General features: G+C 42.0%; 1 protein-coding gene across 5 annotated transcripts in view; it reads left to right on the top strand.

Moving 5' to 3' along the window:
• LRRK2 (leucine rich repeat kinase 2) overlaps positions 1-12,008 on the top strand; it is a 376,481-nt gene that overhangs the window by 142,647 nt on the left and 221,826 nt on the right. For all 5 annotated transcript variants that reach the window (XM_040343608.1, XM_040343610.1, XM_040343612.1 and 2 more), the window contains exon 16: positions 10,157-10,290. In XM_040343608.1, coding sequence (XP_040199542.1) covers positions 10,157-10,290 — 134 coding nt within the window. The remainder of the gene's footprint in view (positions 1-10,156; positions 10,291-12,008) is intronic.

The following is a 12,008-nucleotide window of genomic DNA, read 5'->3' as shown; positions in this document are numbered from 1 at the left end:
AGCCCCACAATACCTAGTTCCGGGGAGCCCCGTAGAGAAAGGGAGCATAGCCCCGCGTTAGAGCTTAATCCTCTGTCTCTGATTCAAATCAAGAGGAGGATCAGGTCGCAGCTAACAGAGTTACTAAATACAAATTATCTATCGAGGAGGTAGATGAATTATTAGTTGCCATTTATGATACTCTAGAAATTGAAGAGGAAGAATCTCAATTATCTAGGCATGATGTATGCTGCCCTGGGGAAGAAAAAAGCTAGAGTATTCCCTATTCATGGGGTCCTCTCTGATCTGGTTCGCAAAGAATGGGCGGAGCCAGATAAAAAAACTTTTTTTCCCAAATTCTCTTAAGAGAAGGTTTCCCTTTGACGAGAACCCAGAGGCAGTTTGGAACAAAGTCCCTAAACTTGATGCCCCTTTATCTAAGGTATCTAAGCAGTCGGATCTGGCCTTTGAAGATATGGGTCCTTTAAAGGACCCAATGGATAGGAAGACTGACATTGTCCTAAAAAGGGCCTGGGAGGCAGGGCTAAAACCAGCGTTGGCTACTTCCTGTGTTGCCAGGAACCTAGAGTTCTGGTTATCTCAGTTGGAGGAACACCTCAAAGCAGGTACCCCTAGGGAAGACCTACTTAAAACCTTCCCAATGCTCTTTAAAGCAACTAACTTTATTTCAGACGCTGCAACTGATGCAGTAAAATTTACAGCTAAATCTGCGGTTCTTTCTGTGTCAGCTAGAAGATCCGTGTGGTTGAAAACGTGGGCTGGTGACACCACATCTAAATCACGGTTATGCACTGTTCCTTTTACTGGAGACTTAGTCTTTGGGCCTGAGTTAGAGACCGCCTTAGAGAGAACGGCGGACAAAAATAAATCTTTTCCTTTTTAAAAGGAAGAATTTTCAGAATTTTTTTTCGTCCCCTCAAGGAATCTGAAAAAACGGGGGAAGAATTTAAGCCCAAAAAACATTGGGCAGGGCAAAAAGGCAGAGGGATAGGGGGCATACTTTTTAATCGCCCCGGTCCAGATCTCAAGACCCAGTGACGTCAGGGTTCCGGTGGGGGGAAGATTAAAGAACTTTCTTCCCCAGTGGGAAAAGACAACCTCGAACAAATTCGTTCTAAACATCATCAAAAGAGGTTATGCACTAGAATTCCACAGCGAACCACCATCCAAGTTCCTGGTGACAAAATTACCCAGTCACTCAGAAAAGGCCAAGGCCTTACCCTTACTAATAGGAGACCTGGTAGATCAAGAGGTATTGACACCAGTCCCTATTCACGAACAGGGGGAGGGTTTTTACTCTCACATTTTTGTAGTCAAAAAGCCCTCAGGGAAGTTCAGACTAATTATGAACCTCCGACCCCTAAATCTCTCCATCCGTTACAAGAAATTTCGGATGGAGTCAATTCAGTAAAAAATCTTCTGCAGAAAGAAGTATTCATGGCAACCCTGGATTTAAGGGACGCCTATCCACATATTCCAATAAGGAAGGAATGCCAGAAATTCCTTCGTATGGCAATTCCGATCGAATCAAAAACGTATTTCCAGTGCAGAGCTCTGCCCTTCGGTCTGTCATCCTCTCCAAGGATATTCTCAAAAGTTCTCGGGGAAGCACTAGTCCACTTGAGACTCCAGTCGGTGTCAGTCATACCATATCTGGATGACTTACTCCTCACGGCTCATTCAGAGAAACAACTCTGTCAAGACCTAGAGTTGACACAACAAAACCTGAGCAGCTTGGGATGGATTGTCAGTTTGGAGAAATCCAAGAGGACTCCAACGCAAGATATCCTGTACTTAGGTTACAGGATACTGTCAGTAGAACAAAAGATTCTCTTGCCGGAAGAAAAGATCTCCAACATACATCAGAGGATGTCCTTTCTTCAAACCAGTCCCGATTTGCACGGTAAGGGAGGTCATGTCTGCCTTAGGGCTAATGACGTCAGCCATCCCAGCGGTGCAATGGGCCAGGTTCCACCAGAGATATCTTCAGAATTTTCTGCTGGAACAAATAAAAATAAAGGATCTGGAAGACTCGGTATCTGTCCCCAACAAGGTCAAACGTTTGCTCTGGTGGTGGAAGAACAGAGAGAACCTAAACAAGGGGGTTCTCTGGGTCCCTCCTATCACGTCCATTCTGACCACGGATGCGAGCAGTTGGGGCTGGGGAGCCCATCTCCATACCTTCTGGGTACAAGGCAGGTGGACACCAGAAGAAAGAAGGTCCTCTTCCAATTGGAAAGAGTTAGCAGCAATCTTAAGAGCTCTACTAGCCTTTCAGGAAAAGCTTCAAGTCCACCTTCAAGTCCGATCAGACAACATGACGGCAGTAGCCTATGTAAACAAGCAGGGAGGTACCTGGAGTCCTCGCCTAATAAGGATAGCAAAACAATTGTTCCAATGGGCAGAGGTTTATCTAAAATCTATTTCTGCAATTCATTTGAAGGGCGAGCAGAACAACACTGCAGATTTATTGAGCCGACATTTAGTGTCGAATGAAGAGTGGTCCCTACACATGGAAGCCTTCAATCTCATAATGAACCATTGGGGGTACCCAGAAATAGACCTGTTGGCGACAGAAAAGAATACCAAGGTTCCCAATTTTTGCTCTCTATACCCAGGAGATTACCCTTGGGAGGTAGATGCATTGCAAATACCATGGACTTTCAGTCTAGCTTATGCATTTCCACCACTTCATCTCATTCCAAGAGTTTTGTCCAAGTTTCTAGTAGAGGAAACCTGTCTAATTCTGGTGGCACCGTTTTGGCCCACAAGACCTTGGTTCACAACGTTACTAAGATTAACTGATCGATCGCCCTTGAGACTCCGTACAGGCAGGACCTCCTGTCACAAGGACCTCTCTTGCACCCTCAGATACCCATGCTGAAGCTTTCAGCATGGTTACTGAGGAAGAAATTCTGAGACAAAAAGGCCTATTAGAAAAAGTGATCCAAACCCTGCTCCAGAGTAGAAAACCGGTTACTCGGGCCATCTATGGGAAAACCTGGAAAAAATGTAATTCCTGGCTGGCAGATCAGGGTGAATCCAACAAGAGCATTAAAAACATCTTACAGTTTTTACAAGACAGGGTAGACAAGGGGTTATCCCCGAGCACTATCGAGGTACAAATAGCAGCCTTAAGTGTTTACCTTGAAAGACTTCTACAAGAGGACCAACTTATTTCTAGGTTCTGTAAGGCAATTTCCAGACAGAAACCAACTAAAACAAAAGTAACTCCAACGTGGGACCTGTCAGTCGTCCTAAAAGCTTTTTTGGGTGCTCCATTTGAGCCCATCTTGGAGGCCTCTCTTAGACTGCTCACTTTGAAAATGGTGCTCCTGGTAGCAATTACTACAGCTCGCAGAGTTGGTGAAATACGAACGCTGTCAATCAGAGAACCGACAGAATCATTCTGAAAACAGACCCCCTGGGTTCCTGCCAAAGATAACATCAAATTTTCATGGGTCCCAAGATATTATTTTACCTTCCTTTTGTCAGAACGCTTCTAATGAAAAGGAGAGACAGTTTCATCTACTAGATGTGAGAAGGTGTATTCTAGAATATTTAGATACAACAAACTCCTTCAGATTGACAGATTCTTTGTTTGTTCTTTTCTATGGTCAGCGCAGAGGACAGAAAGCTTCCAAAACCACGATAGCTAGATGGATTAGGTTAGCTATTCTAGAAAGCTATACAATAGTGGGTAAAGATTCTCCAGGGGGTGTTAAAGCCCACTCCACAAGGGCACTTGCAACATCCTGGGCAGAAAAAGCTGGTGTCACCCCGGAGCAGATTTGTAAGGCGGCCACGTGGTCAAGTTTTTCCACCTATACAAAACATTACAGACTGGATTTATTATCCAGCCAGGATCAAGCTTTTGGGCGGAAGGTCGTCCAAGCTGTGGTCCCACCCTAATCTGGTGAGTACTTGGGGATCCTCTCAAGGGCTGCCCTGGAAGACGACTAGGGAAAATTGGAGTTAGTACTCACCGGTAACTCCTTTTCCGGTAGTCTTCCAGGACAGCACGATCCCACCCTTTATATTTATGTTGATGCATTAACATGTTAACCTGTTATGGTTGTATTTTGCAGTTCCATCCTTCGATTCTTGGTGAAGACTGGCCAGGGACCTGAGGGACCGCCTTTTGAACTGCTGGCAATGTGTTCCCTGGGTCGATGGGGGGGGACTCCATCTCTCAAGGGCTGTCCTGGAAGACTACCGGAAAAGAAGTTACCGGTGAGTACTAACTCCAATTTTTTCACTATTGAGTTTGGGTAGAGGTAAAACATACAATCACATTTCTACATCATTAAAGTGGCAGCAGGTTAGTCAGGTGTTTTTCCTTAAGGCGCAGTGGTGGTACTTCAAGTGTGGGTGTATGAGACTTGCTGACTATCGGCCATAAAAAAGTGCATAGTCATGAGCTATGACTAAGCAATGTTTGTTAATGTGAAACGCGTAAGTCCTTCTGTCGGTCTGCTTTGGCATGTATTTTTGATTTCTGTGGCTGTCGAGAAGGTCTTACTATTTTATTGCTACATGCATTGCCAGCACCTGGGCTTCTAAACTGGAGGAGAGGTTTTCACCTTTGTTTGACCCACCTAGAGCGGTGATATCCCCTTCCCTATTATAGGCCAGTAGTATTACTGTCAAGAAATTTGTGGTGGTACCCCACTGTTTAATTTTTTTTCTTTTTAAGTGGTTGTGAACTCAAGATATCATGAAATCAGATTATAATGGGTATATGTGTACCTTTTTTAAATTATCATATATATTTGTATTTGCTTATGTCATGAAAGACTGCATGGTGATCTCTCTGTTAATTGTGTCTCTGTGAGGTATAATTGCTGTGTAACTCTCACCTGCTCAAACACTAGACCAGGCTTCACTAAATGGCAGACTGCCACTTAGAAGCCTGTGTGTTCTCTCCCGGTTGATATCCTTATTCTCCCATCGCTGCCTTAGCTTTCATTCTTGCAGCATTCAGCATTCTTACATTCTCACAATTGGTAGGCAGAAGGCGTGGCATGTCTGGACAGACTGCAGAACTACCCAGCTTTTCAAGCTAACAAGCTGGTGATTGGTTAATTTGCTGAAAATCCAATTCAATATGGCTTCGTGGAGGTGTTCTGTACAGCACGCCCCCCAGAATCATCATTTCATGCTTGTGTGATTGGTTCAGCAATTTTCCCAGAAGTCTGCACTAAGATTCAGATTTCCGGCATCCCCTGTAACAAAAATGTAATTTTTGGTAAGATACTTTCAATGGGAAATTACGGCTAAAGGTATGCTGACACTGATTTTCTTCATTAGAGGCCTGCAGGTGCACAGCTGATTGATAATTATGAATCCACTCCCATTAGGCTGGTTTCACACTGAGGCGGTTTTCAGGTGTTTTAGCGCTAGAAATAGCCTCTAAATAACGCCTGAAAAGCACCTCCCATTCATTTCAGTGTGACTTTTCAAACTGGGGTGGTGCGCTTGTGGGATGTTGGGAAAGGTCCTGCAAGTAGCATCTTTTATGGGGAGATTTGGGATCACTGTATGCAGCACTACCGAAACACCCTGCCCTTTAAAATGAATGCTTGAAAAGCGATATTGAAGCACTGCAACAGGGGCACTTTTTTAATCCCTTTGGCCGATAGCAGGGGTTAAAAGCACTCCACTAGCAGCTGAAAAGCGCTGCTAAAACAAGCAGCAATTTAGCGCTAACGGCCGGGCGCTGCAGTGTGAAAGTAGCCCTACTTAGCTCAGTGGCACAGAGAAACAAACAGTGATTTCTTCAGAATAACGAAAGGTAGAAATCTGCAAAAAAGTTTAAAATCCTTGTAATGTACATAGATAACCCAGAGGGGAATGTGGTTTTCTCAACAAAAGTGGGGTTGCTCTTTGACCTTTCAATTGTTTGTTCGGCAGAATTTTCCAACCATGTTTTACATTTTTCCAGCCGAAAAAAGTAATTTCTATTTATTCCCATTAACTGGATGAAAAACAAACGAACGGTCCAAATGACAGATTTCCAAACTATTTTTCGGCTAGTGTGTGCGTTAGTTTATGTATATGTACGTCATACCAAAAGTGTTCCCCTGCAGACTCCTCAGCCAAATAATTTTTGGGTCTTCGTTCAAGGCTTGCGGTCCACTGTGAGGGTTCAATATCCTGGATTCCTCCTCTAACACACGGGATCCTACTGTTGACTACCTTCCCACTGACGTGAGAAATGATACCGCTACGAGTAAGCATCACATGATGTGAAACATGTCGGCCACCTTTTTCCTGTTGTTCACTTCACTTCATTTTGACTGCATCGCTTTGGTTGTTTTTTGGATTTTATTTGTATAATAAAGACATCGTTTTAAGAAGTGCGGCAGTCCAGGACCTTCTTCTATCCAATGTGCCTTCCCACTGACAGGGTTTCGTCCAATGATTATTTTCGAAGTGGTGTATGCAGTTGGCAATATATTACTTATAAGCTCTAAAAAAGACACACTCCTCTTAATGTAGCATCTAAAACCATATCGAAATTTTTGTAGAATTACACTAGAAAAGATTGATACGGTGCTTAAGTAGTTCCTCTCTAAAGCAAATTTTAGCACACATGAATAGTATAAATGTATAGTAGTTGCAATTATGTTGCGCAATACTCGCTCAACTGTATATCAAATCTATATTGTAAGGAAAAAATACACTACAATGAATGTTATTGCACACCATCTAAATTAAATTTCTAACTTTTTTAATGAAATAAAAGATGAGGTATTTTAAATGGATCCCAAATGTACCAAGTCCTCAAAACTACATGCATTTGTGAACCAGCGCAAAATTATCAATGAGGGATGAATCCTTTCCCTCTAGATTGGAAGACTTACTTATGACAGAAGAGCTACCCAAAACCCTGTCAGTGATGTATAAAGACTTATTAAAAACTAGCTCCAAGGCAGTACTTTAAATGTAGAGAACGCTGGGAGGCAGAAGTCCCGGATATACAGGGGGAGGAATGGGATGATATGTGGGACCGTGCATTTCAACATCTTGTAGCGGCTAGAGATGGGCTGATACAGTTTAAGTTCCTGCATAGAGTATTATACCCCTGCTAGATTGGCATCGATTTACCCCTCTGTTCCCCCAGAGTGTTGGCGATGTACGTTTGCTCCAGCAGACGCACATCATATATTTTGGAGTTGTCCCCAAATTCAGCAGTTCTGGACTGGGGTCATGTCCTGTTTATCTGAGGTGCTGAAGGTATCGGTTCCGTTGACAATAAGGTGTCCGTTTAATAAACTGTGAAGTTTTTTCTCCGTTCAGTTCACAGCAGTTCACAGCAGTTCTCATGAGGAGAATTATCTCCTCTGCAGTCGGTTTAATAAACTGAGAACTTCAGTTCTCAGATGGTGAACAGAGGTGAAGTTTTTTCTCTGAAAACAGCCGAGATCTGTGTAAAAGTGGGTGGACTGCCTGTAATCTCATGAGATATTGTGAGATTATGGTGCAGCCGAATTCAAACAGTGAAACTAACGTTTAAAAGAACATGTAATTAATGTTTTCAGACATGTGATATATATATATAAAATTACATATATATATATATATATATAAATACTGTATGTATATGTATGTGTGTGTGTGTGTGTGTGTGTGTGTGTATATATATATATATATATATATACCGTATTTATCAGCCTATTGTGCGCACCCGCGTATAGCGCGCACCCCAACTCTGGACGTGAAATTCCTGAATTTTATTTATTTTTTATTACTTACAGTTTTGGTGTCTTGCCTGGCATCCATAGGCGGCCTTGTCCGGTCTGGCGTCCGTCTGCGACCTTCGTGGTGTCCTCCCCGCTGCTCCTGCGCTGTCTCTGAGCCGATCCCTGCTTCCCGCGCTGTGTTTGAACGCCGCCGCCGCCGACATATACTGAGCGCAGTACACTCGGGCACGCTCGGCTCCTCTCGCATAACCTAGAAGGGAGCCGAGCCTGGCCGACTGTACCCGAGTATACTGCGCTCGGTATATGTCTGCGGCAGCGTTCAAACACAGTGCGGGAAGCAGGGATCGGCGGCAAAGTTCAAACACAGTGCGGGAAGCAAGTATCGGCGTATATCGCGCACCCACAATTTTGCCCCGATTTTAAGGGAAAAAAAGTGCGCGTATACGCCGATAAATACGGTATATATGTGTATGTGTATATGTATGTATATATATATGTATATATATATATACACGTGTTATATAGATACTGTATGTGTGTGTGTGTGTATATATATATATATATATATATATATATATATATATATATATATATATATATATACAAACACACACACACGTATATTGTTGTTAATATTCATTTTTAACCCACTGGTGTTGAAATTAGGAAGAAATAAGCCTTCTTCCTCTTATCACACCAGCTTCTCTCCCAGATTCTCCACCTCTGAGCTGGTGAATCTGGAAGGGAGATATTTCAGGTGAAGAGCTGTGAAATCTTCAGATCACGGTTTATTAAACTGGCCGTTTGTGACAAAACATCCATGTGATGTGATGTGAAGTGAAGAATGTGTTCTCTGCTCCTTATCACAGTTTATTAAACCGGCAATGCTCTGTGATAAGCAGTAATCAGCCGTGATCATCATGATCTCCGCTTATCACGGTTTATTAAACGTACACCTAAGTGTGTCTCCTGGGTTTGGTGGAGGAGGTGGTTCTGTCCAGGGCTCACAGAACATTACTTGACATATTGCTATTTTATGGGAGGAAGGTCATCTTGCTTCGATGGAACAAGCCGGGGGCCCCTGAACTAGTTTTCTGGAAGAGGCTGGTGAACTCAATGATCCCATTTTACAAGGCGACCTGTATATCCAGAGGTTGCAGAAAGAAATTTGAGAAAGTATGGCGTGCATGGTACGACTCTGATCTAACTGTGGGTTAGTACTTACTTGAATTAAGCCTGTTGTGTATGTCCTGAGCTACTTGGGTTATTCTCCTAAAAGGGGTGGAGCCTGATTCCAGACTTCCGCAACAGTACGTGGGGATGAAAGAGGTTGTTTACTCATCTGGGATCTCTATATTATGATAAGGGGGAGGGGAACTGAGTAAGGGGATGGTTGGGGGGGTTCACTAATGGGTGGATGTAGCGTTGCTGTCAGTTGATGGCATATTGTTGGTGTATGTTTCTGTCGGCCATGTTGGTGGAATGTTTGACTTGGTGGTGTGCCGAGTCATTTATGTGTTTTATATGTTGTGTTAAACTCAAAAAATTATCAATGTGATGCTTTAAATGTCTTAATATGCATGTTTACATACATGTGCGCACCTTGGGTCGCAGTTGTGTGGTGGACAAGCAAAATAGGGTCACACTTCTATACTTCTGACTGAAGACCGGGGCTATATTTGCATTGTATTCAGTACAGTGTAAACTTTTAAAATGTGGTTCTAAAACTCTGCCACTCAGAGCTTAGTCTTGCATGGATGACCAGGTGTTGACATGAAAGCACAGATGGCACATTTTGGTACCAATTGCCTGCAGCCCTAATGTGAAAACTCATGCACTTCTTCCCACCTATTCATCACGCTACTGGGCAGTCCACGCCCAGGTTTCTGCTCTTTTTTTTTTCTGGACATACTTACCCTAAATTCCTTACCCTATTTAATGAGTACTTCACAGGCAAATACTCTCACAGGTAGCCATGGCAAAACATTCACTCTGCAAAACCTTCACCTAGTGAACCTTCACTCTGCTGAAGGCCTGCAGAACACTCATGACAGTGACGATGCATCCCTTGCATCGGAGTAGGAGCCGACTCCCACACCGGTGTCTGACAAAAGCAGTATTTTCTACATCTATGTCACAATTCCTTGGACAAATAACAGTAATACAGCCATCTTTGCCCAGGACTAAGATGATTTTGTCTTAATGTCTTGGGGTAGTTTAATGTGTGTAATATATATTATACATGTAATGTAATTTGGGGAGTTTTCTGGTACTTATGAGCTTATGAGCATAGAAGTGTATTTAGCAATTGTAAAGTTTGCCATAGGCCCCTTTAAAGTGCTAAATGTGATCTACAGTTTGATAAAGCCAATCACAATTTAAAAGTATGAAGATGTTTTACATTTTATTTTTATTTTTTTGCATTTAATAAATAGTCAATTCTATTTCAGAAAACATGTTTGATGTACCAAATGATGCCGTGAATGCAAAAGAAACTGCTTGTCTGAATCTCCCAGTTAAAGTGATCAAAAACCAGTGTCTACTAGAAAGAACGCACACGTTAATTTTAGAAGCTCTCAACAAAGTATGTTTGAAAAATTTGTAGTTTTAAATTCTTTAAAATATTTTCCATTTTTTGCTCTTTGCTAATTAACTACAAGCCGGTACCTTTTTCCCCAAAAGAACCCACTGTTAAAATATTCTTACTGCTTTGATTAATGCTGTTTTGCCTTACCAACGATATCACACACACCTTTTTTTTTCTGGTGTATTTATATTGTATACTTATTGATCTGTTGGTGGGCTTCCTCTCATTAGAAGACCGGAGCAGGCAGCTCACGGACCTGTATGTTGTTGTGTTAAGAGTCCTCAATGTACTAATATTGGCTTAAAGACGCCATTGAAAAGTTTCTGCTACAGCCCCCAAAAGAGAGTGCAATTCTGTATGCTGTGTGAAAAATGCATACAAGATGGTAAAAAGATTTAGTAGAAGCTCACATGTATTTGAGGTTCTGCTGCATTTTGAAACATTGAAAGAGCACTTGTGTAGGTTTTTACACTAGAATGCTACTGACAGCCTAAACTGGGCTATTACTTGGCAAGTCTATGTATAAATATGTGCACAACAGGAAAAAACAGAACAGGAGTATACTCTGTGTGTGTCTGGTTAATTGTAAGTATATATAAAAAAAAGAGATAAATCATGGATTTTTTCTGTATTCCACATGTCCCATTAGTTAGCTACACTACACGGGGCTGAACTTCCGAGAGACCAGGCCGCAGCCTTGTCTCCCAGAAGTGGGGAACGGTACCTGTCAAAAAACAGGTACCTGTTCCCCCCCCCCCCCTCCCCCTGAAAGGTGCCAAATGTGGCACCAGAGGGGGGAGAGATGTATAAGTAGAAGTTGCACTTTTGCATGGAACTCTGCTTTTAACCAAGACCATATATATATATATATATATATATATATATATATATATATATATATATATATATATATATATATATATATATATATATATATATATATATATTACACATTTTTTGTTTACATGATTAACCACTTGCTGTCTGCCCACCATCAAATAGCTCTTTATGAAATGCAAAATGTCTGTGAAAATACACTTAAGTTAATTTTAGGGCACACAAACACAATAAATTACCCAATTTTGGTAAAATATTAAAGATTAAGTTGCAACAAATAAAGGGATACCCAACATGTCAAGCATTAAAATTGCACTTGTCCGTGACACAAATACTTTAATACCCTATATTTTCAAGTCATCAGTTTAGAGTTACCCCAGGAGGGAGCTCTGGTGAATAAAATTATTTATTTCACTGTGGCGTGCACAGTACTATGTAACATGTGTAGCACAATCGCTGTTTTTGTACATTAGGTTCCCCAAATGAATAGTTATTTTGTATGTATGCATGCATATGGGGGGGGCTCAAACTTTTTGTGTCCCTTTAAGTGTTTTTATTTTATTGCTATCATATAGGGGACCAATAGCCACCCCCTATGTGATGGCATATAGGTGGCGAGTCCTTTTTATGGCAAGGGAGAAAGGCACTGTGTGTAAAGAGAAGGGCAGGAGAAGAGGCAATTGTGATTGCTGGCTCTGAATGCAATTGCCGACTCCTTTGCGCCAGAGAAGGAGCTGTCATTTGGCCCGCCGCCAGATTAAACAAAGGTGTGGGGTCACCCAGTGACATCTCTAGGTGACCCGCTCCTTTTATCTGCTTCAGCTGTGGTGCTAAATAACAGCTCTTTTTCCAGTTCTAAAGTAAACAAAGCAGCTGGA

Source organism: Rana temporaria, chromosome 3 (assembly GCF_905171775.1).
Source record: "Rana temporaria chromosome 3, aRanTem1.1, whole genome shotgun sequence".
In the NCBI taxonomy this organism is placed as follows: domain Eukaryota; kingdom Metazoa; phylum Chordata; class Amphibia; order Anura; family Ranidae; genus Rana; species Rana temporaria.
The sequence above is the reverse complement of the archived record's forward strand: the minus strand, read 5'-3'. Positions and strand labels throughout refer to the sequence as shown.